The sequence below is a fragment of the Myotis yumanensis genome, unplaced genomic scaffold (genome assembly GCF_028538775.1).
Source record: "Myotis yumanensis isolate MYYU_CA2020_CCGP unplaced genomic scaffold, mMyoYum1.0.hap1 SCAF_13, whole genome shotgun sequence".
NCBI lineage: Eukaryota > Metazoa > Chordata > Mammalia > Chiroptera > Vespertilionidae > Myotis > Myotis yumanensis.
Window position 1 is genome coordinate 11,823,475 of NW_027223764.1, and position 24,714 is coordinate 11,848,188.

Genomic DNA, 24,714 nt, shown 5'->3' on the forward strand with positions numbered 1-24,714 from the left:
GTTTAACAGATGTATACCACTTGGCACATCAATACATAAAGAATGCCATCACCAAGTAGAGATCTACATTTTCAAATATTTTTATCAAAGCCATTAAATTATATCTTCCACTGTTACCTTTTCCTTCTCTCTTAATGGCTTCCATTTTCTACAAGGGACACTGCCAGGAAGTATTTCTCTGAGATTTAACACTCACAATATACTTAACCGTTTTGAGTCCCAAGCAACACGATCGCGCTGCTTGGTATTTCTCGACATAAAATAAAACAAGCGCTATCATGCTGTTTGGGTCTTTTCATACTCATTTAGAGAAAGCGCGGTTGTGCTGTTTGGGATTCTTCAACAGTGTTTTTTCAATACCCCCTGGGACTCAAACGAATCGTATGTTTTCTCGACATAAAATCTCAGCAGCGCAATCGCGCTGCTTGGGACTCAAACGGTTAAATAAAAATACACAAACTTTTAAATATATTTAAAAAAAAAAAAAAAAGGCCCTAATCGGTTTGGCTCAGTGGATAGAGCGTCGGGCTGCAGACTGAAGGGTCCCAGGCTCGATTCCAGTCAAGGGCATGTACCTTGGTTGCGGGCACATCCCAACTGGAGATGTGCAGGAGGCAGGTGATCGATGTTTCTCTCTCATCAATGTTTCTAACTCTTTACCTCTCTCCCTTCCTCTCTAAAAAATCAATAGAATATATTTTTTAAAAAATACACAAACTTTGAAAGTTTTTGATGAAAATTATAAAAACTTAAAATGTATGTAAAATAGACTCTCAAAGACTAGCTATTACTAAAAGAGTTAGATCCTCATAGCACAAATATAAAGTAAGATCCAATTAGCCCCAATTCTCCATTGTATTAAGGAGCAAAAGAAAGCAACTTAAGAGTACAGGAATGATCCTAACATCTTTGAAGCCAGAAAAAGTCTGGATTGATCCTTGGCCTCTACCATTTGTGACCTTAGAAAAGGCACATTATACCTCCCTAAGACTCAATTTTCTCATTGATGATAACATCGATACTGAAATAGTATTTAAACTTCTTAGAAAAGAACTGCTCCACAAATTTTGACTTCCAGTGGTTTTATGAGATTGAATTCACAAGGGGGCAAAATAAGCTTCACCCTTGTTTCTCCATAAACATAAAATAGATGATTTTCACTCTTGAGTGGCTCCAGGGAAGTATTAGTATTATTTTTCTGACAGAACTGGAATGATGGAAAATTAGCTTAGCCTACTAAGCACTTCAGTATTTTAAGTTGAAAAAGTAGTAAAAATACCTTGAAGGACAAAGATCTCTGAGTTGTTTGGAAATTATTCCAGCCTGAAAACATTCTTCTACAAATCTCTCAAGCACGGAGTATGAATATGGGACATCCAGATTAATGTCCGGAATTTCATTATAAATTCTCTCATAACCCTAAAACAATGAAATTGTATACAGAATTGTTAACCCATATAAAATACATAATGCCATACAATTCTTCACTGTCATCAAGCTATATTTAAGGCCAAATGTTTACATAATAAGACTAAAGTCAGGTCTTGCCGAAACCGGTTTGGCTCAGTGGATAGAGCGTCGGCCTGCGGACTAAAGGGTCCCAGGTTCGATTCCGGTCAAGGGCATGTACCTGGGTTACGGGCACATCCCCAGTAGGAGATGTGCAGGGGGCAGCTGATCGATGTTTCTCTCTCATCAATGTTTCTAACTCTCTCTCTCCCTTCCTCTCTGTAAAAAATCAATAAAATATATATTAAAAAAAAAAAAAAGACTAAAGTCAGGTCTGAACCTTGAAACAGGTACATTTGTTATAGGATGTTTTATTTAAATCTGTTCTCTCAAATGATCTTGAGGCAGACTCAGATACAGGACACATTTCTTTCTCATATACTTCTCTATATGCAGGGATGGGCAAAAGTAGGTTTCCAGTTGTAGTACAAATAATACAATAATTAATAAATAGTACAACAATAAACTGTTTCCCATACAACTGTAAACCTACTTTTGCCCACCCCTGTACATTTACATTTTAAAAAAATAAAAGGCAAGTAAGAACGAACCTCACCAACACTTAAATAGCAAACGCATACAATTTTAAATAGGAATAAATTACTTCAAAGTATAATTTGCTAAATGTTTGTTTCTCCTTAAATATAAAATAGAAATTATACCTTAGAAATAGAATTCTTAAGGAAGAAAACACAATCACATCTTTTAAAATGCAGGTTAAAAAACCTGTTGAAGTGTTACTTTCCAAAAAATGGCTGCAAGAGATTCAAACGTAAGCACTGCTATTTAAAAACAAACAAACGAAAAGCTATAGACATACTACTGCTAAACATATCTAAAGGAAAATTTCATTAACAATTCATTATCTTTATTCAATCACATATTTAAAGTGTAAGCCTAAAAATTGTTCAAAAAAATGTTATACTTACTCTTTTCATTTGGTCTAGAGTAATCGTAGAAGATTTCCAAAGGGATTTTAACAAATCCAAAATCATCTTAAATGTACTTTCTCCAGTTGACTCCAAAACCATTACAATGGCCTTAAAATTGAATGAATACATGAAGGTATTTGTGGTCATTAATTCACGTAAGAAACTGCTGTTAAATGTATCAGATTCCTTTAATCTGTAACTATAATTCTTATAAAAGTTTAAAAACAATTTTCTCCATTAACATTAACTTGTTTTTTAATCCTCACCTGAGGATGTTTTTCATTGATTTTCAAAAAAACAAGATGTATATTATTAAAGAAGTATTATGTCACTGTAGTACAAAAAAGGAACACAATAGCTCTAGTTGGTGTGGCTCAGTTGGTTGGAGCATTGTCCCATGTGCACCAGAGGTCTCAGGTTCAATTATTGGTCAGGGCACATACCTAGGTTGTGGATTTGGTCCTTGGTCAGGGCATGTACAGGAAGCAACCGATCGATGTATCTCTCTCACATTGATGTTTCTCTTTCTCTTCCTTCTCTACAATCAATTTTTTAAAAAGGAACACAATAATTTTCTTTGGGATATCAAAATAATCTTACTTCATATACAAGCTCATGGTGAAAATGAGGTACTTCCAGTTCCTTAAGGCAATGTTCAGCTTCAGATATGTCTCCAGAGAGTAAGTACTCTTTTAGCAGCATATCAATCTATTAAATTAAAAAATTGAGATGTGTTAGAATTTCTGATTTTTTAAATAACTGTGCTTTGTCTAAAGGATTTACTTACCCTCATCTCAATGTATTACATGATGAAATAGCAGATTACAAATAGCTAAGAACATATAGACTTGACATGTCACAATCATTAAATTTTCATGCTTAAAAAGTAAATCTCCAATTTTAAATGGTTCATAATTATGAAGAAAATGAAGTGATTCCGTGTTTCTTAATAATCACTGAGAGTTATGAATAGACTTAAGATGTACACGGCCTGAGTTGTGACCATAATTCTTTAATACTCCCTGTAAAACAAGGGATCTTAAATACCACTAGAGGGCACTAACTGAAAGTCTCAAAATGAACTTTTGAAGTGGTACAAATTCTCCCTTTCATCAAGATGACCTTTAATATTGTACTAGGAGCCAAAAAATGAAATATCAGGGCTTTACTAGACAGGGTAAAGATTTCCATATACTTTTCTCTACAACTGAGGATTTGAAAACCATTATCTAAAACGTTCATCAGTAATTCAGCTTCCAATAATATATATCTAAAGAGGCAAGTCTTGTCTTACTATCAAATTTATACAGTAACATCTATGGCCCTAGAGAAAATGGGGAAAAGTTTTTGAACAAGAGAATGTCAATTAAAAATGTTTTTTCCTATACAATACATGCTAAATTCACCTTTGCACCTAGAAGATGCTTGATGCTGGTTAACTGAATAAAATAATTTCAGTGTCTCTACTTCATATTTCACACTTCTACAACATATTTCATAAAAGGTAAAATACAATTTGATTAACAGAATACATCCTGATAATTCCTATTATGCTTTAGAAAGTAAATATTTATATATGTCATTTGAATAACATTTTCACTCTATAATTAATAAATTTATTATTTAAATATTACTTAGTTTTTAAACTTTGTTATGTAACTGAAGGTTTACATCTTTTCCATCAGGTTTTATAAATTTTTGAGAATAATGAATTATGAATACATGTATACATTTCAAAAAGTCCTCTTTGTCCAACTCATCTTTCCATGTAAAAGTAAATGAACATCCAAATAATGTCAAATTGAAATACTGCTTGGTTTTATTTCAATTTTTATTTTAACCATTTTTTGTTGAGATAATTTACATACCATAAAATAGTTTGGGAGTTTCTCAAAATATTAATTTGTGGGGGAGTACCGAGAGTTCTCAACTTATGATGGGATTATGTTCCAATAAAGACATAAATTGAAAATACCAAATCGAAAATGCATTTATTACACATAACCTACCAAACATCATAGTTTAGCCTAGCCTATCTTAAACATGCTCAAAACAACTTACATTAGCCTAAATTAGGCAAAATCATGTCGCTTCCACTACCCAGCATCACAAGAAAGAATCATACTGCATATCGCTAGCCCAGGAAAAGATCAAAATTCAAAGTACAGTTTCTACTGAATGCATATAGCTTTCCCATTATCACAAAGTCAAAAAGTCATCAAGTCAAACCATCCCAAATTGGGGACCATCTGTATTACCATCTTCTCAATATTAAGTCTTCTAATACATAAACATGGGATAGCTTTCTATTTACTTTGGTCTTCTTTCATTTCAACAATGTTATACAGTTTACACTGTATAAGACACTTCTTTTGATATGTTTATTCCTATTTTCATCTTTTTTATGCTATTGAAAATATAATTGTTGTTTTCTTAATTTCATTTTAGATCAGTGTGCAGAAAACTGAACTTTTTATATTTATCTTACATACTGCAACCTTGCTGAATTCATTTATTAATAGTTTGGCTTTTTGCTTTTGTATTTTTGTGGATTCATTTGGTTTTCCTTATACAGATCATGTCAGCTGGGACTAGAGAATTTACTTCCTTTACAATCTAGGTGCCTTTTATTTCATTTTCTTGCCAAACTGCCCTAGTATCTTGACTTTTTATACCTCAATTGCTCTAGTAACTTTTTAATTTTAAAAAAGATATTGCAATTATGATATTACATGATTACAAACACCAACCCATCTATCTTAAAACACATAAAAGCAAATTGGTCAAAGCTCTAACTACATTTTAACCCTTTGCGGTCCAACGTGGAGGCTGACTCAACAGACCAGGCACTAGGAGCAGGTCCAACGTCGAGGCTGAGGTCGACACCGCAAACTGGTTCAACATTCAATCCCATCAATTAATTTGGACCAGACTGTTTAAATTCCAAAAATAAAATTGGATCGCAAAGGGTTAAGGTCCTTAACACTCAAATAAGTATACATGTCACTAAGAAATTTATTTTCAAAATTATAGTCACATATAAAGATTATAATCTAAATTTAGAAGCACATGAAAATAAGATTAATTTTTTGTCAGTTTCTTAACATAGAAACATACTGCCAGGGAAAAATTATCCAGAGACTAAATCTGGCATTTTAATGTAGTAAATTAATTACATATTTTAAAGCATGAACAAAGGTAGTGAATCTCCTTACAAAAATTTACCATTCTAATCTAGTCTAATCTAATCTAGTGTTCATAATTCATAATTTATAATCTGAGACTATCCAGTTTCAAAATACTCACATAAAAAAAGAGATTTTTTGGGTAACTACAAAATTGCGGTAGTATTTAAAGAAATTTACCGATGTAAGAAAAAGATTTCATGCATTCTTTTAAGGTTCATACACAGCTTTCTTAATCATAAAAGTCCTTTTAACTTAACACAGTCTAATTTTTAAGTCAAGGAAACCATACAAATTTAGTAACAATTATATAATTATTGGACAACTTATAGCAAAATCATATGAAGCCAGATATACAAAGATTATTCAATTTTCCATTTGCAGCTATAAGACTAAAGTTAATTTTTGTCCACAAAAATATCAGCTAGAGGACACAATTTATTTTCCTAGAAGAATACATATAAATTAAGTTAAAGATAATAAACCAATAGTTACCTCTTTAACAAGGTGATTAACAGGCTTCTGCCCACCGCCAGAGCCCCACACACTATCTTTGCGCTTTCCACCTTTAGACATACTCAGGAGCACAGTAGCCTTGTCCAGAGCAGCTCTACAAAAAAAATTAATTTTGACATTTGGACATGCTTCAGCTGGACCAAATCATGGATAAAGTTGGGGGGAAAAAATAGAATTCAAGCCTTCCTTCCCACCAGAGCAACCATTCCACTATGACCTGAAGTAGTCCTCGAAAATTAACATCTACACCTAAGAAAACCTAAGACATGGCTAAATCCAAATCTAAGTTTCCACATAGTTTTTAAAAATCATATAGCCTAACTCCCAAATATCACATTTAGCTTATAATTATACCAAAGAACAAGAGTGGAAAACATTATTTCTTAAGATTTCTATGACAGATAAAAATATGAAAAAAATTGAAATAGGACTCCTTTGTTAATATTGTCCATCTTATCAGTGTCCTATATAATAAAGAGCTAATATGCTAATTAAACCGGACAGCGGAACGACCTTCCAGAAGGACCAGTAGGTGTGGGGCAGGGCCACGAGGCAGCTGGGGCTGCTGCTAGGGCCAAGCCCCTTGCATGAATTTCGTGCATTGGGCCTCTAGTATTAAATAATTACAGAATGTTTAAACCTAAAGAGACCTTAACCGTTTGAGTCCCAAGCAGCGCAATTGCGCTGCTGAGATTTTATGTCGAGAAAACATACGATTCGTTTGAGTCCCAGGGGGTATTGAAAAAACACTGTCGAAGAATGCCAAATAGCTCAACCGCGGTTTCTCTAAATGAGTACGCAAAGACCCAAACAGCATGATAGCGCTTGTTTTATTTTATGTCGAGAAATACCAAGCAGCACAATAGCGCTGCTTGGGACTCAAACGGTTAAAGAAAACTCTAAGTTTTATAAATAAGGAAATTGAGGTCCAGAAAAGAGTGGCCTGACATGAAGACAGTTAATGGTTTAAAACCCAGAACTTCTGCCTAGCTTGTGTGGTTCAGTGGTTGAGCGTTGACCCATGAACCAGGAGGTCATGGTTTGATTCCTGGTCAGGGCACATGCCCGGGTTTCAGGCTCAATTCCCAAAAGGGGGCATGCATGAGGCAGCTGATCAATGATTCTCTCTTATCATAGATGTTTCTATCCCTCTCTCCCTCTTCCTCCCTCTCTGAAATATTTTTTTAAATAAATAAAACCCAGAGCTTCTGCATTAGAGTAATGTTCTCTTCCTATTATATTAGACCAACCATCTCTCAATTTTGTTTTAACAGTAGAGAATACAAACAAATGACAAACAGATGTCTATAATGTCTGATTAATTCATCTGTCATTTCAATAGATCCTGTGGAATTTTAAACTCATTTGAAATTCTAAGTAGGAAAATTAATTTACTTACCTAGCCTGTACACAATCTACAGTTCCTCTGTAACTATCAATATAGGTATTACATAAAATTCCATCTCCAACAGCTCTTGCAATAAATTGGCCCACCAACTATAATAAGGGGGGAAAAAAACTGTATTAAAAAATCTAAAATAAACCTTTACAATTTCTAAATACATAAATGATGAAAACTGGTTGAACTATACAGTCGATACCAACAATCCTAAATTGTAGGTATTTTTCAGAATGTTAAAAAAAAAAAACACTTTTATTCAGCACCTAACTAGTTATGCTTGGCATACACTCCCACAACTTAACCTTCAGGTTAAATGACATGGTGGGGGGGGGGGGGGGCGAGAGCACATCTGTTTCGCTTACTACTGACTCCCCAACACCTTACCTTGCATAATGCCTAAAACAGAGTATATGATTAAAAATACTTGTTAAGTCAATGACTTAAAATCAAGAGAAACCTTGATTTAGCTTATAATTATACCAAAGAACAAGAGTGGAAAACATTACTCAGCCAGGGCTGAGTACTGATATTTTAAAACGTTCATGTTTGAATCACAGCATTTAGGAATTAACCTACCTATACTCTATTCCCAAATTAATGTTTAAATGCTCCTACCTTGATTTAAGACTTTGGTCAAGGAACCAGAAAAAAATTTCACACACTTTTTATTTCAAACCAGAAAGTCACATTATAATGTCAGCATGTATTAAGTCTAATTTAAGTATAAGACTTTGAGCCCTAGCTGGTTTGGCTCAATGGATAGAGCATCGGCCTGCAGACTGAAGAGTCCCAGGTTCGATTGTGGTCAAAGGCACATACATGGGTTGCAGGCTCGATCCCCAGTAGGGGGCGTGCAGGAGGCAACCGTCAATGATTCTCTCTCACTATTGATTTTTCTATCTCCCCTCTCCCTTCTTCTCTGAAAGCAATATAAGTACATTTTAAAAAGTATAAGGCTTTGAGAAAAGAAACCTAAACAGAAGCATAAACCATGAATTTTCTAACTATTACCCACAATGCTACAAAAGGGAACAGTCTTCCTTATGATTATTTTATAATAAACATCAGTTAAGCAAATTCAATACTCAAAATAATCTACATCTTTTAAAAATCCCAGCTCATAAAACATCTTAACTACGTATAATAAAGAATTTACAGATAAGAAAACAAAAGTATGACCTAAAAACTATACAGAGCACTACATGGAAAGTAAGATATAAAATTATAGTATGATGAAATGGGAGGGGGGAGGTATAGCTCAGAGAAAATACACTAAAATGTTAAAGGGCTATTTTTGTGTGATAGGAAATATGGGCCATATTTTCCTTTTTCATCTAATACAATTTCCTAGCAGTATACATTATTTCTATACCTGGAAGGGTAGTGGAGGAAGAGAATAAGCAAGCAAAATAATACAAACCTGTGGTGCTCTAGGAGTATCCAACGCTAATTCAGGTAGATCTTTCAACAATTTATCAAATGATTTTTCTACATCATTTGTGCTCATTACTGTTCCACAAAGGTCAGAAAGAAGCTTAGATGTCATTTCTCTATGACTAGCCTTTCCCTCCAATGCCAAGGATACTGCCAACACTGGTACTCCACTTTTCATTTCACCAAGATTTAAATCTCTTAGCATTTCCTATTTAAAAAGAAAGTATTTTAATTTTGAAAAAATCCAGATTTTATATATCCTTACCTCTTCCTATGTGGAAATAATCAGAGAGGCAGTCAAATTTTGAGGGATAGAATAAATATATCTTACTCTGCATATAAATTACATATTGACCCACTTTGTCAAGCTTTAACTGTTTGAACATCAATGAACTCAAGAATGTGAATTACAGGCCTGGCCAGGTAGTTCAGTAGTTTAGAGCTTCATTCTGATAACGCCAGGGTTTCAGGTTCTATTCTGGGTCAGGGCACATCCCAGAACCAATAAATGACTGCATAAGTGGAACAACAAATTGCTGTTTTCTCTCTCTCCCTTTTTCTCTCTCTCTAAAAATCAATAAAAAAATGTGAATTAAATCTAAAATAGTTTATTAATCCACATAATATTACTAAGTTTGGCGTTAGGAGTTAACTAATCCTCTCCCTTATAATACATTAACATTATTTCTAGGAATATTGCTTTATAAGCATTTATGGAGAAATTCATTTCACATTATCATAATAAACTGTTTATACTCTGATTTTCTTCAAAGCTTTCTCTTTGCACAAAAATTTACTTCATACTGTCATATAAAGTTTAAAATGAGATCTTAAAAGATTGTTTTTAAGTGGGATTATTGTTTTAAATGTTGGAATAAACTTAAAATTGTATTTTATAAACTATCAATTTAAAAAATATTTTGTAATTATAAAAACTATAAAAATATCGTGCTGTGTCATTTTTCAGGGAAGGAAATGGCACATAGCCCTCATCAGATCCAAAATAGGTAAGAATTAATCTAAATTCATGAAATTTTACTCCATTTCTTAGTTAAAAATTCATTTATACAAAAGAAAATTCTTACACTTATTCAGTGATCCAAGATCATTCTAATTATGTTTTGCTTTTAATAGTGTTTTCTCTCCTAAATGAAATAAATTGCAATTGCAACTTTAAGCCTACCGCAACTTCATTAGTATCTCCATGCTCAAAATATTCCTGTATGATTGGTGTTAAAGTCTTCTCAAATGCTGTTTCATCCAAAGGCAAAACTACAGTTTCATAAACACAGTTCTCCTGGTAAGGGAAAGGGGAGAAAGAGTTATAAATTAAAGAACAAAATATTCAGATAAACTGAAATTGTTTGATAATTTTATATTTCAACTGGTTAGTAATCACAATTCTGGGAGAGAAGGCATGCTATATGCTTTGATCACTTATATAAAAATTTAATCTGTTCTTTTACAAAATCTAAATATAATAACCAAGACGCAGATCAGAACCACTAACCACAGCAAATATAATGTGCTTCCAACCTCTCCCCTCCCCCCCACCCCCCGCCATTATCTTCTGTTAATTCTTTATATCTCACAAAACCAATCCCTTGGTGACCAAATTTTTTAAAGATGACTTCCTACCTTATCTAGCATTTTCATTATAACTTCACTTTTAAAAAAAAATGAAGCAGGAACCAAAGCCTTCATAACTAGTATTACCACAATAATGCTCCTAATAACAAAAATCTATGTTGTAGTGACAAAAAATTTTCTATGGGAAAAGCACTATTAAACTAAAATTTCACAAAGAAGTAACCCCCTTCTGCTATGCAAAAATCCCTGAAATGTTTATATGTAACTTGTGACTGGCTTCCACCTAACAATATAAATTTGAAAGATTATATATCAAACCTAGAATATTTAGCAAAGTTTCTATAGTATTTGAGTCCTACTGGTTTTAAAATATATTTTTTCATGTTCTCTTAGAAATATTTCTGCATCCAACTGTTAGTTAAAATAGTTAAGTACATACTAGTAAACAATACACAACAAAAACAATCTAACATATACCCTGATAAATTCCTGTCTAAAATTTTTATTACATCTTATCTTATACATCTTATCTTCATCCAGAGCTGTAGGGGGGTGGGGAGGAGGAACAGACACAGCAGGAAGAGTAAAATGGAGGTACATGATAAAAAAAGATTGGCCCATGAGTTATTAACTATTAAAGTTGGTAAAGCTAGGAGATGAGTATAAGTAGGTTCATTATACTATTCTATATGGGATAAGTTAGAAATTTTCCAGCAAAAGGATAAATATATGTAAATTCATTAGAAAATCTATGAAAATTTTATATTCTCAGCACTATCTCTAGAAAAAAGATCCATGTTTCAAAATTACCAAACTCAACATCTTAAACAGCAATATATAAAAGCCGTTTAATATTTGTCTTTACTAATATTCAAAAATTATATATTCTTCTCAATTCTCATTACTATAGAAACTAAATTAACTCAAAAGAACTTACTGAAAAACAATTTGATAATCTTAAGTAAATTTGTGAAGATCTATTTTTGATTCACTTCAGAAACCAAAAGAAAATTATGTATACACTAGAAGCCCGGTGCACGAATTCATGCATGAGTGGGGTCCCTTGGCCTAGCCAGCGACTGGGGCCAATCAGGGCTGGCCAGCAGGGGGAGGGATTGCAGGAGGTTGGCCGGCTGTGGGAGGTTGGTTATGGGAGAGCACTGACCACCAGGGGGCAGCTCCTGCATTAAGCGTCTGCCCCCTGGTGGTCAGTGTATCATAGCGATCGGTTGACCAGTCGTTCGGTCAACTGGTTGTACCGGTCCCTTAGGCTTTTATATATATAGATTACTATCAGTTATCTTGTTTTTTTCTAATCCAAAATTAACCTAACAATCTGAAGGTACTGAGTAAATAAATGACTTCCATGCATATATTAATGTGTGTGCCTATATACATATATAGTCATAAATTACATACACATTAGTATATATAATCATATACATATTACTTGACAGTTTTAGATTATAAACACAGACATAGAACATATGACTTGACAACATATGAGTAAACAACGAACATGAGATCAAAAAAGTGTGTAAGTATTAAAACATATGTTAAAAAAGCAAAAACACCGATACCTGGTCATCGTCATAGTTAGGATCTTTCACATCCACTTCCTCCACATCATATACCTGCCCGGGTGTACCCCAAACACCTTTGCCTCCTGCACCACCTGGAAAGTTTTGAATTGAAAAAGCAAAGAGAAATTTGAAAGAACTCTACACGTTCAGATGTTAATTAAAAATAACAGCTGCCCGGCCGGTGTGCTCAGTGGCTGAGCACTGACCCATGCACCAAGAGGTCGCTAGTTCAATTCCCAGTCAGGGCATATATAGGGATTGGGAATCGATCCTCAGTATGGGGCACGCAGGAGGCAACTGATTGATGTTTCTATCTCTCTCTCTCCCTACTCCCTTCCTCTCTCTTAAAAAAAAATCAATAAAACATATTTTAAAATAAGTAACAGCTAAAAAAAACTGTATTTTAATTTATTTTTTTCCAGTTGAGACTTATACTGTAAACCTCTTTTTATTCTGATCACTGCTTTTTCAGTAAAGATTAGATATTTTATAATCTACTTAGGAACATCAAGTTGAAATAGTTTATAAAGTTAAAACTAAAAAGGCAGCTGCTTTAAAATAAAAGCCAAACAAAAAGATCACACAAAAAAAAACACAACTATATTGGGGACCTCGAAGAAGGTGATATTTCAATTTAGCTCTAAATTTTATTTGGCATTTCTTGAGATCAACACAAAAAGAAATTATGTTGAGCCAGTACAATGTGGCATAGAAAACTCAATAAGGAAGAAATTAATTAACAAAGAAACACCATGACCACCATCATGTTTTAAAGTCAAATACTCTTTAGATATAAAAGTGCATATTAAACTATATTTTGCAACTAGCAATGTCACAAATAACTGCTTTTTAAGCATTAAGAGCACTGATCATTATTTCTCTCTACTTCTATATTCAAGCAGATCAGTAGAAATTTAACAAATGAAACTTTCAAAGTTGCTTTTCTACATAAACTTACTGAATGTTTTTATAAGGCTCAATATATTGAATAATTTTAAAGAAGTTTACAGTATCACCAATATTTTAGGGGTTTTTATTTTATATCCAGAGTATAATCCTTGTCACCAGAGCAAAAAAGAATCTGAGAATTAGTTTCTATTTTTGATCCAACCAATGGCTATAGAGCCATTCAACAAAATAACTATTTTGGACATATGACAAAAACATTTTGCAAGAACCCTAGGCTATTAAGTTGAAGGTCCCACCATTCAGAAGTTAGTAAAATCACCAAACTGTATCAAAATCCTACCACAGACAAAAGATGACAGACCCCTCTCCCCCTTAATCAACAAATATTTAAGTACAGTATCTATGTAGCTAGTCACTACTCCAAGCACTAGAGACACAGCAGAGAAACAGATAATTCTACTCCACTATCCAAGATAAATAGAGCTAAAGAGAACGTGGAACTAGATCTATGAAATCTAATTAATATTCTGAGAATAATATTACCAATCAAATTTACATGTGTCATGTACTCTTCACAATGACCATAATTTGATTCATTAGACCAGGGGTGGGGAATATCCAGCCCTCAGGCTGTATAATTTGGTCTGGCCCTGCCAAGGCATTAGGGGTGAGTTAATTAAATGTTTGACCAAATACAGCGGGCTAATTTTTAAGTTGATAATTTAGTAAATATCCAAATGGCCCTTGGCAGAAAAAGGGTTCCCCCCTGCCTTAGACAATAGGTATGATGAATTCCTGACCTTGTTTCTTTCAAGCAAAGTTAGAGAGAACATGCATAATTTATAACTGTGAAAAATGTCAGTGTGCAACTTGCTGGAAATAATAAAGTTCTGCTCAAAAACTAAATCTATTCAAACATGAAAAATGAAAATGCTTCAACTTAAAAAGTGGTAGGACCCTCAGTTTAGTACTATGTAAAAATATATATACAAACCCAAATCTTATGTTATCATTGTTTAAATATCTCTCATTCATAGAACAAGGAAATTGTAGTACAAAAACCGGGCAATATTTTTTTCCACTTATGTCTTTGGATGTGGTATATACCAACCTTTCTTTGGAAGTCCCCGTCCTTTCCCAGATCTGGATCGCCTATCTAGCAACCTTCCCTTTGGACTGGTTGGTACAGTTACTCCACTTCTAATGGCTTCGCTTCCATTATCACTAACTGAATCGCCTCTGCCAGAGTCCCGGGATGAGTTTTTCCGTAGGCGCCTTTTTGCCTTGGCATTAATTTTAGCTTCATTAATGGAAGATGCTGAAATCCAATTTCCATTTATCTCATTCTTTATATCCTCAGTCCCAGCATTTTCTTCATCGCCAGAAAACAGAGAGTCACTTAAGTTATCAGGATCTTAAAGAGGAAAATGAAGAAAGGTAAGCATTTTAACCATCTACTGTTATACTAATTATAGTCATAACTTAGGTTGAATCACATGAAATTACCACCTTTGTAGGTCACTCATGGTCACATATTGGCAATTTCTTATGGTTCAATCTAAATGACAACTAACTAGGATTACTTTTCACATTATCAAAAGTAAACTAAGGCATTGAATACAAAATGAACAAAGTTTACTAAAAGCATGCTATCTCATGTTATACCATCTATCTTAATATAAACACCAAATATAAAACCTTTGGACTTTGGTGAGATAAGAGAGCTAAGCAGTTGAAGATATAACACTAAGGATCTTGGAAGAAAGATAAACGAATATGTACAGAATGCCTAATATTATTTAACAGGCACTGTGTTGACACTGTCATTTACCCACAAGTGTGAGATCTATTTACTACATCATTTATACAGTTAAAGAAACTAAGGCTAAAATTATTTAAATAACTTGCCAAACATCTCATGATTGATTATAGATACTTAGGAAATATTACTAATCTGGCAAATATGTGATCACATATGATTATTGAGTTGAACTGTTCATTGCTTTCAAAGATAAAGCTTGCTTTCAAAGCCATCATTTAAAGTCCTAATTCATCTCTCCAAACTTGACCCCTATTACTTAGCCATCCTCTGAAAATCTTCCAGCCTATATACTAATAAGATTTGTACATTACCCCCTGAAAGACAGCAACATATCTGGAGTTCCAAGTGGTCTTCAGTTTAGAATGTCATCCTCACTGCTCTTTCAGTTACCAAAATCCTTGAGGATATAGGTCATGTATTACTTCCTCTGTAAAAACTTTCCTCACACTTCTACCAACAATAACACTAATGCTCTTATCACTCTTTAACCACATCACCAAAATCACTTTCTTTTTATATAGCAGTCCTGCTTTTCCAAATAAGTCATAAGCTTCAAAAGAGGAATTTTACTTCTTGGTATCCTCAGCACCTAGTAGAGTATCCTTCATACTATCAACTCAAATGTCTGTGCAGATCAAATGACACAGTCAGTCAGCTTTGTTCTGAAAACTTTGTAAGTCAGAAGACTACTAAATTAGTTACTCATAGGCCAAAGGTTTGTTGTTTTTTTTTTTTTTCACTTAGGCTAACTCAAGTCAGAGTTTAAATCCTCAGATGGTTTTAAATATTTCCAAATGTAATTAGGATGTGCCAAGTCTATGTGCCTGGGCTTTGACATGTTTTAATATGTTGAAACTGAATTTTTTTAAATCAACCTTTAAAAAGCATAATGTGTTAAAACCTTTATAATTCTTGACAAAACATAAAATTTAGAAACAAACATCATGTCAAATTACTTCATCGGTCTCATAAGCATTCTCTATGCCTTCGGTCCTCAAACCATTCTCCAAACTGCATGGAAACCGATTTTCTAAAACATGCCCCCGCTGAAAACCATTTGAAGGTATTCTCATGGGGTCAAAATGTAAATTCATTAATTTGTGATTTCATCTTGTCCCTGCTTACATCACCAGAATAATTGCTGACTTCTCCACATTCATATAGTTAGAGCTCAGATTTGGTACCATAGGGGGGATTATGATATGCCTATATGTGACCATTACTGACCTACTAATGGGGGATTCATTTAGCAGAATAATACAGAATGTTTAGAGAAAAGAGAAAGTATAAAGTGGGAGACCAGCTAAGAAAATGTTGCAGTAATTTAGTCACAAACTAACTGGAAAGGGAAAGGTTAGTAACTTTGGGGTAAATAAGAAAGTAGTACTTTTAACCAAAAAATAACATGCTTTTAAACAAAATAGATTCAAGAAAAGTGAAATGATACCTTGCAAAGATTTTTAGGAAAGGAAGCCAGGGTTGACTATAACCATCATTATAGCTAAACTAATAGTCATAGTAGTAATATTATAACTTTTGTCATTACCATCACTATCGTTACCGACTAAATACCAGATTCTATCCTACGCACTTCACATACATGGTTTATAATCTTCACAAAACTATAATGAAGATGTTTGTCTTCATTTTACAGATGGAAAATGTTCATAGAAAAGTTACACATCTAAAACAGATTGTGGTCAGAATAAAACCCACATGTGAATCTCAGATGACTGTAATTATAGGAAATACAAAGCTAGAGTACAGCACAGTAGTGACAAAGAGACAGGATGAACATAGAAGGAATGTAAAGAAAGAAAAAAAAAAAGATTAAGAGGAAAGAGAAGGACCAGAGCTCAAATTAGATGGAGTTTCAAGTAGGAAAACATTAAACATCTACTTGTAATATACTGGTTTTATTCTACAACTAGAGGCCCAATGCACAAAATTCATGCATGGGTAAGGGTGCCCAGGCCTGGTCGCCAATCAGGGCCGATCTGTGGGGGAACCGGCAGGGTGCTCGGGGTGGGGGTAGGGGGCCCGCTGGCACATGCCTTGGCTGGCCTGGGGCTTGCAGGCTGGGGGCAGCTCCTGCGTTGAGCATCTGCCCCCTGGTGGTCAGTGTGCATCATAGGGACCAGTCGTGCCATCATTTGGTTGATTTGAATGTTAGGCTTTTATTATATAGAATTAAGGTGAACCACCAAACTCGCTCAGAAAATAAAGGACTTAGAAGTATAATTAAATGCTTTAAACCAGTAATGGTGAACCTTTTGAGCTCGGCGTGTCAGCATTTTGAAAAACCCTAACTTAACTCTGGTGCCGTGTCACATATAGAAATTTTTTGATCTTTGCAACCATAGTAAAACGAAGACTTATATTTTTGACATTTATTTTATATATTTAAATGCCATTTAACAAAGAAAAATCAACCAAAAAAATGAGTTCGCGTGTCACCTCTGATACGCGTGTCATAGGTTCGCCATCACTGCTTTAAACTGTCCGTTGGAGTACATACTTCCCCACACTTGAGTTTTTCTTTTCACCTATTTTAATATATTTTCATATACAAGGGTGGGCAAAAGTAGGTTTATATTTGTAATAAAAATAAATAATGCAATAATTAATCAATAATAATACGAGAATAAACTGTCCTTCGTCTATTCATAACTGTGAGTGGTTATCACACTGGGCAGTTCTGAAAAAAAGTAATTACCAGATGTAATTCCACACACACAGTGGAATACTACTCAGCCATAAAAAAATGAAATATTGCCATTTATGACAAACATAAATGGATCTTGAAAGTATTATGCTAAGTGAAATAAGTCGTACAGAAAAGGACAAAAAAAGTATGATTTTGCTCATATGTGGAATATAAAACAAGTAGCAAATAAAAGTCAGATACAGACAACAGAATGGTAGCTACCAGAAGGTAAAGGAGGTCAAATAAATAAACAGAAGGAGACTATACTTTGGGTGGAGAGCACACAACAGAGTACATAGATATAGAACTATGTAATCTTACATACCTGAAAATTATATAATGTTATTAACCAATGTTACCAATACATTTTAAATATGTGTAAAATTATTTTAAAAGAAGCAATTACCTACATGTGAAATATATTCTTATATTGTATTATTACCATCCCCACCTCAATGAAGTACATGATACCCATTTATAACCATAAAAAAACAGTACAGTACCCATATAACTATTGTGCATAGCAGCCCCAAAATAATTATTAATTACTGTAATAATATTTTTAAACTATAATTTTCAAACACACTTAAAATCAGATTAAGAAGTACAAAATGGCAAAGAAGTTTCAACTTCAAAGTGTCTGGTCAGATCAAAGAAAATTATATAACGGTACACAACAGTGAATTAAAGTCATTAAAAAATGAAGCTGTATCATTAAAAAGTGAAATATATTTAAATTACAAAAAATAATGATCATTTTAATTATTAAAGTTATAAAGCAAACAATTATCTAAAATATATTAACATAAAAAGCTCTCACTATATGGAATATTTCAAAATCCCAATTAACTTTCTACAAAGATTATTCTAAAGGCTAGAAATACAATGAAACAGACTAAGTAATTTCACAGGAAAGGCAGGGGTGGGGGTGCGAGTGATTAACTAAGGAAATTATATGCATATATGCATAGCCTATAGCATAGACTATAGAGTGGTGAAGGCCTAGGAGGGGCAGAGGAGATTGATGGGAAAAAAACAAAGGGGACAACTGTAATACTTCCAACAATAAAGATAAATTAAAAAAATAATAAAAAATATAGGCTCACAAAAAAAATTTAAAAATGAAAGCTAGAAATACATTTGAAGTTGTCTGAAGTAATTTGGACATCAATTTCAAAAAAAGCCCATCTTTATAGTAATGTGCTATTGAAGTATGATGGAAAATAAAGAGAAAATACCCTTAGGTAATTTATAAAATATAAATTATTAGTTACGAAAGATATCAAAGATACCAATAATAGTTTATGTTATAGAAATCACTAGCTCATGTGAAAAATATTAATGAGTAAAATATTAATGAGCACTATTCTCCATTCTGGATAATAAGGTTTATTATAAACTAGTGGCCTGGTGCACAAAATTCATACACGGGGGAGGGGGTGTTCCTCAGCCCGGCCTGCACCCTCTCCAATCTGGGACCCCTCGAAAGATGTCCTACTGCCAGTTTACAGGGATCGGGCCTAAACCGGAAATCGGACATGCCTCTCACAATCCGGGACTGCTGGCTCCTAACCGCTCACCTGCCTACCTGCCTGCTTGATTGCCCCTAACCACTCTGCCTGCTGGCCTGCTCGCCCCCAACTGATCCCGCCACCGGCCTGCTTGCCCCCAAGTGCCCCCCCTGCCAGCCTAATCACTCCCAACTGCCCCCCGGGCCAGCGTGCTCACCCCCAACTGCCTCCCCTGCCAGCCTGCTCACCCCCAACTGCCCCCTTTGCTGGCCTGCTTGCCTCCACCTTCCCTGCCCACTGGCCTGCTCGCCCCCAATTGCCCCACTGCTGGCTGGCCTGCTCACTCCAAACTGCCCCCCTGCCCCGCTGTCCTGATCACCTCCAACTGACCCCCACTGACAGCCTGCTTACCCCCAACTGGCCCCCCAGCTGGTCTGCTTACCCCCAATGGCCCTGCCCCCCACCAGCCTGACCACCCCCAACTGCCCTCCCCTCTTGACCTCTACTGCCTCTACCTCAGCCCTGCCACCATGGCTTTGTCCAGAATGTCCAGAAGGTCTCCAAGTCTAATTAGCATATTACCCTTTTATTAGTATAGACTAGAGGCCCGGTGCACGACATTCATGCACTGCGGGGGTGGGGGTCCCTCAGCCCAACCTGCACCCTCTTGAGGCTCCCGCGACCACTGCTGTGCTCGCCAACCGTAAGCCCGGCTTCTGGCTAAGCAGTGCTCCCACTGTGGGAGCACACTGACCACCAGGGAGCAGTTCCTGCGTTGAGCGTCTGCCCTCTGGTGGTCAGTGCATGTCATAGGGACTGGTCATTCCACCGTTCAATCGATTTGCATATTAAGGTTTTATTATATAGGAGGATAGTGTAGAATAAGAGTATGGAATGGGAAAGATAGGCAGAAATATAAGGACATGTGATGAATTTCTATGAAAATAAGAATGACAAACTTGACTTAAAAAATAACATGACCGATTTTCTTGTAGCATGAATAAGATGGTTTTTAAAGTAAAGACGGTTTTAATATTATATATTCATTAAATTTGGTATGGCCTGAAACTTGCTCATAATACAATCAAGGTTCAAAATATGAATACTTACCTGTAGAATTTACATTCAGTATCTGCTCATTTTCTACATCCATTATTCCTTAATTTCACTTGCACTGATTAAATTACCAAATGGAAGTCTTCCTTTGGGATCTATTTCTTTAAAAAGAAAAAAAAATGTTTCAATATCTTCCAAACTGATATAATCAAGGTAAATTCAATTTAATTAACACTGTAAAAAAATAATAATAACCACATAATTCCATGTGTTTTACTTTTAAATATAGTTTACCCTAAATAATAATTGGTTTTGATCTTCTTGACACATTATATCTGTGTCCAAAAAAAAAGTCCATATTTCTGGGTGTGCCAAATTACTTTAACTTGGCATTAAAAGATATTGCTATCCATGTTTACTTCAAGTTAAAGGAGTACACACACACACTTCTAATATTTTAGGAACAGGCCTCATAGTTAATCCGATATAAATGAATACTGGGTAGTATGCTACCAATGAATTATGAGCACTACTACAAAATGCAAACAACAGCCCTAACCGGTTTGGCTCAGGGGATAGAGCATCGGCCTGCGGACTCAAGGGTCCAGGTTCGATTCCGGTCAAGGGCATGTACCTTGGTTGCGGGCACATCCCCAGTGGGGAGTGTGCAGGAGGTAGCTGATCAATGTTTCTCTCTCACCGATGTTTCTAACTCTCTATCCCTCTCCCTTCCTCTCTGTAAAAAATAAAATGTATTTTTTAAAAAATGCAAACAACAGTATTTTGGTCAATCAATAATATCACATGTCTGTATTATTTTTCAGTCTACAACATATCTAAAGGCAGACATAGCTGCCATTTCATCACCTAGGTATCTATAATTACTGTTATACAACTTAGAGATTGGGAGAATGGTATTATTTTTATAATCTGAAAAACACACTTTAGAAAAAAGAATCTTACCTATTTTAAAAAGGAATGAGTACAATGACATTAGCATCTCATTATGTTAGACCTTAATTTCAAAATGGCTTAAAAATAACTAATGCTGGAAGGTTTTAATGAAATCAGTTATCTTTTATTTAGACAATTTAACTTAGTGGTATAAATTCAATGTTATATGAAAGACTATCAAGATACACTGTCATGAAAACTATTGCTAGGTGTAACCAAATATGATTTCAGAATCTATCTCTCTGTAAATATTATTCAAATAGTGGTTTATAGTACTTAAGTATTTGTAGTTTATATATAAGTCCTTCCAGTCATTTACAATAATTTCACCAGCAGTGTGCTCTTCCTTTAAGACATAAAATGCACAAATTAATGAAAATGACTAATGAACTACAGAAAAGCGTACTCTTCTCATATAACTTAACCAACAATAGATGTCAGTTTAGAATAATTATATATGGATGCCTCCTAGAACTTAAAGGTGAAACTGATTTTTAAATTTTTCAATATATGCTATTTTAACATCTTTTAAGTTTGTAACCCTTTTCTCCAGAAAAGGGTATTATTTTATAAAATAAAATTACATATCTTTTGTTAAAATCATAAATTCTTAATATGACATAATCCTTAGTCTACTAAAATGCTATCATGTTGCTTCAGAAATTAACAAAATGATGACATCATTTCAGTTATATTTTGAAAAAACATGTTTTTATATAAATATCTTTTAATATCATAATTCCCACAAAGTCTGGATTTAGGAGAAAAAATAACCTTAAAATATATGTATAAGAGATACATAAAGATAAGCGAACAAAACAGTTTGCAAATTTCAACATTTAGTGTCCTTTATGGCTGAAAAGGCATGTCTGTTTCATTTCTGTGTATAAATTATGTCACAGTCAAGTGAAAATGTCATATGATGTGTATATGAGATTTTTACACGAGTTACATTAAAGTCTTTTTCATATTTGATGCAAGTATAATCTAAGAAAGTACTTTCTACAGAACATAGCCAATAAAGGAAATGAAACCATTATAACTGGTGTTTACAAAGCCCTTTATAATTCAAAAATGTTTTACATGCATTATTTCATGTACCTCTCAGAAAAATCTTGAGATAGGTACTCCACTTTACACACAATTAAACAGATTCTAAGAAGGCAGGTGGTCTGTCCACAGAAAGAGAAGGCTGCACAGTGAAAGAACCAGGGTTAGAACCTCCATCTTCTGAATCCAGCACTGTTTGCACACATTCAATACCAAATCTTAGTTATACTACAGGAAGATTGTTTTTTAGGGTTAAAAGAGAAAAGTTATTAAAACACAGACTCCTACTGTTATATCAAATTTTTAAATACTGCTCTCCAAACATTAAAAAATATTTATTTTAAACTATTATACAGAACACATTCAGTTGGGCAAAGAAAATTATCCGGTAATGAATATCATCTATTTGGTACCAAGTTTGTTTTTATTAAGCAATCGTTAAAAAATAGCCCTATTTCTTCAGGCAATGATAATGCAATCAAGAACTCTGTCATACTTGATAGCAACAGACATTTGGAGGGTAAAGATATGTTCCCTGTTTTTACTGTTTTCAAAGCAGTGGGGTCACCCCCCCCCCCCACACACACACACTTTACTTAACATTCTTGCCCCCAAATTAAGAAAATGTAAATCAATAAATTTAAACCCGCAGCCCTCATACTAAACTACAAATTTAAGCTTCAACAAGAAAACAAAACTATACATGTTAGACAAAATTAAGGCTGAAATTAAACGTTGTTTTCATTTCTACAATGTTTCAGAGAAATGCACACTCAGAAGTCTTCAACTGCCAAGACATTCCTTAAAAAACAGAGCCTCCGTTTCTGACTCCACCCACCCACCCACAAAAATACCTATTTCCTGATCATCTATATACCTGATAATCCACTTTGACCATTTTTGAAGTTCAGTCCATATGTAAGCTAGAAATGTACTTGTATTCATTCCAGGGCTACAATTACAGCTCATTAGCAGCTTAAAAGAATCAGCTAAAAGTATTTAGCCACAATGATGCAAAAGTGGGCACACAGGAAATATCCAAGCTGTCACTTCTTTTTGCACTCCTGGCAACTACTTTTCTTATTATTACAACAGAAAAGCCCATGGAAATATAAAACGAAGACGCCTGAGATATTGGGGAACTGAACAAACCTATAGTGAAGGAAGGGTCAGGGCATAAATACCGATCATTACATTTACAACACCTCGGGCAGTGGTCCCCCCCCCCCCTTTTTTTTAAAGCCTTACAATAGCAAGAATGCCAACATTCTAAAACTCAACAGTAAAACATAAGTAGACACGGGCGTGACTCTCTTTTCTACGGGAAGCTGCATTTTTAATGGTTTTCTCTGGAGATGCCGTTCGGTTGCTGGCTACGCAGCCCGGTCTCACCGGGACGCGGGGAACGGGCGACATGGACCGCAGCAAACGGTTCCGAAGCTCCCGCAAAAGCCACCCGCTCGCGGGGACGCAGAGCGCCAAGCGGACCCAGGCAACGAGCGCAGGGCGCTTGTCACAGAAAGGGGGCTCCCTTCCCGTCTTTGTCTTCTCGGGCAGATTTCATTTAAACTAAAAACATACCTCCCAACCCACCCTCCAAAAAGACAAGAAAACAACCCTTTGCCTCAGGAGAGGCGCAGCCCGGTCCGCGCAGGGCCGGCGGCGGGCACGTGTCCGCCTCCCCGCGCCCCGGCGAGAGCGCGGCCCCCACGGCAGCGGTCGGGCCCGCTACCCCGCCGCGGGCGCAGGCCTGGACCCCCGCGGCCGCCAGTCCCGACCGGACCCGGGGCGAGGGACGCAGGGCCGGGCCTGGAGAGGCCGGGCCGAGGAGGGGTGCCTCCTCCGAGGGCTCCCATGGCGGCCAGGGGGCGAGGAGGACGCAAGCCTCCCTCAGGACTTGTCAGGCCAGAAACGCGCCCCCCCAACGCCCACCCCCCCGCATGAAAATAAAACCTCGGCCTTCCGGGGACGGGAGGGAGCCCCTCCGCGGCGAGCGCCCCGCGCGCCTGGCCCAGCGGAGCTGGGGTCCGGGAGGGGCGGGCCCGCGCCGCCGCGCTCCGGGCCCGAGCCCAGAGGAGGGGGCCGGGTGGGCTCTCCGCTGCCCGGGGCGTTGGGGCGGGCGCCGCGGGGCCGGCGGGGCTCGGAGGAGGAGGCCGGACACCCCAGCCCCGCCGACCCGGACCAGACCTGACGGGGCCGCCTCCACGCCCCCTCCCCCTCCCAACGTGCGGCTGCAGCCGAGGGGAGACGGGGCTGTGGAGAGGGCGCAGTCCCCCCGAGAGTGCGAGCCGCGCCGGTACTGACCCCTCGGGCCGCTGGCGCTGCTCGCCCAGTCCTGGTCCGCTGACCTGTCCCGGCTCCGCTGACCTGACCCCCGCTCCTCAACCTCTGCCGCTGCCTCGGAGCGTCTCTGGCCGCTCTTGCTCTGTTTTTGTTTTGTTCTACCCAGTAACACGGGGGCGAGAGGCCGGCGTTCATTGGACGAGGCGAGGAGGTCGTCTGGCCAATCGTAGCGGTGGAGCAGGAGCTGCGGAGGAAAAGGGAGGGAAGTGAA

The 24,714-nt window shown here is 36.3% G+C and overlaps 1 protein-coding gene across 2 annotated transcripts in view; it reads right to left on the reverse strand.

Annotated features, from left to right (window-relative positions):
• The window catches only part of PDCD4 (programmed cell death 4), a 26,518-nt gene extending 1,926 nt beyond the window's left edge, over positions 1-24,592 (reverse strand). Inside the window, exons 1-11 of one of the 2 annotated variants that reach the window (XM_070432299.1) lie at positions 24,465-24,592; positions 20,211-20,317; positions 14,172-14,474; positions 12,149-12,243; positions 10,162-10,275; positions 8,965-9,186; positions 7,542-7,639; positions 6,122-6,236; positions 3,042-3,149; positions 2,439-2,549; positions 1,280-1,419 (exon numbers count right to left, since the gene is read on the reverse strand). In XM_070432299.1, coding sequence (XP_070288400.1) covers positions 1,280-1,419; positions 2,439-2,549; positions 3,042-3,149; positions 6,122-6,236; positions 7,542-7,639; positions 8,965-9,186; positions 10,162-10,275; positions 12,149-12,243; positions 14,172-14,474; positions 20,211-20,253 — 1,349 coding nt within the window. In that variant the 5' untranslated portion in view covers positions 20,254-20,317; positions 24,465-24,592. Of the gene's footprint in view, positions 1-1,279; positions 1,420-2,438; positions 2,550-3,041; positions 3,150-6,121; positions 6,237-7,541; positions 7,640-8,964; positions 9,187-10,161; positions 10,276-12,148; positions 12,244-14,171; positions 14,475-20,210; positions 20,318-22,211; positions 22,303-24,464 lie in introns of those variants that run through there. The other variant, XM_070432300.1, reaches the window with a different exon arrangement.
• Positions 24,593-24,714: the final 122 nt, after the last annotated feature.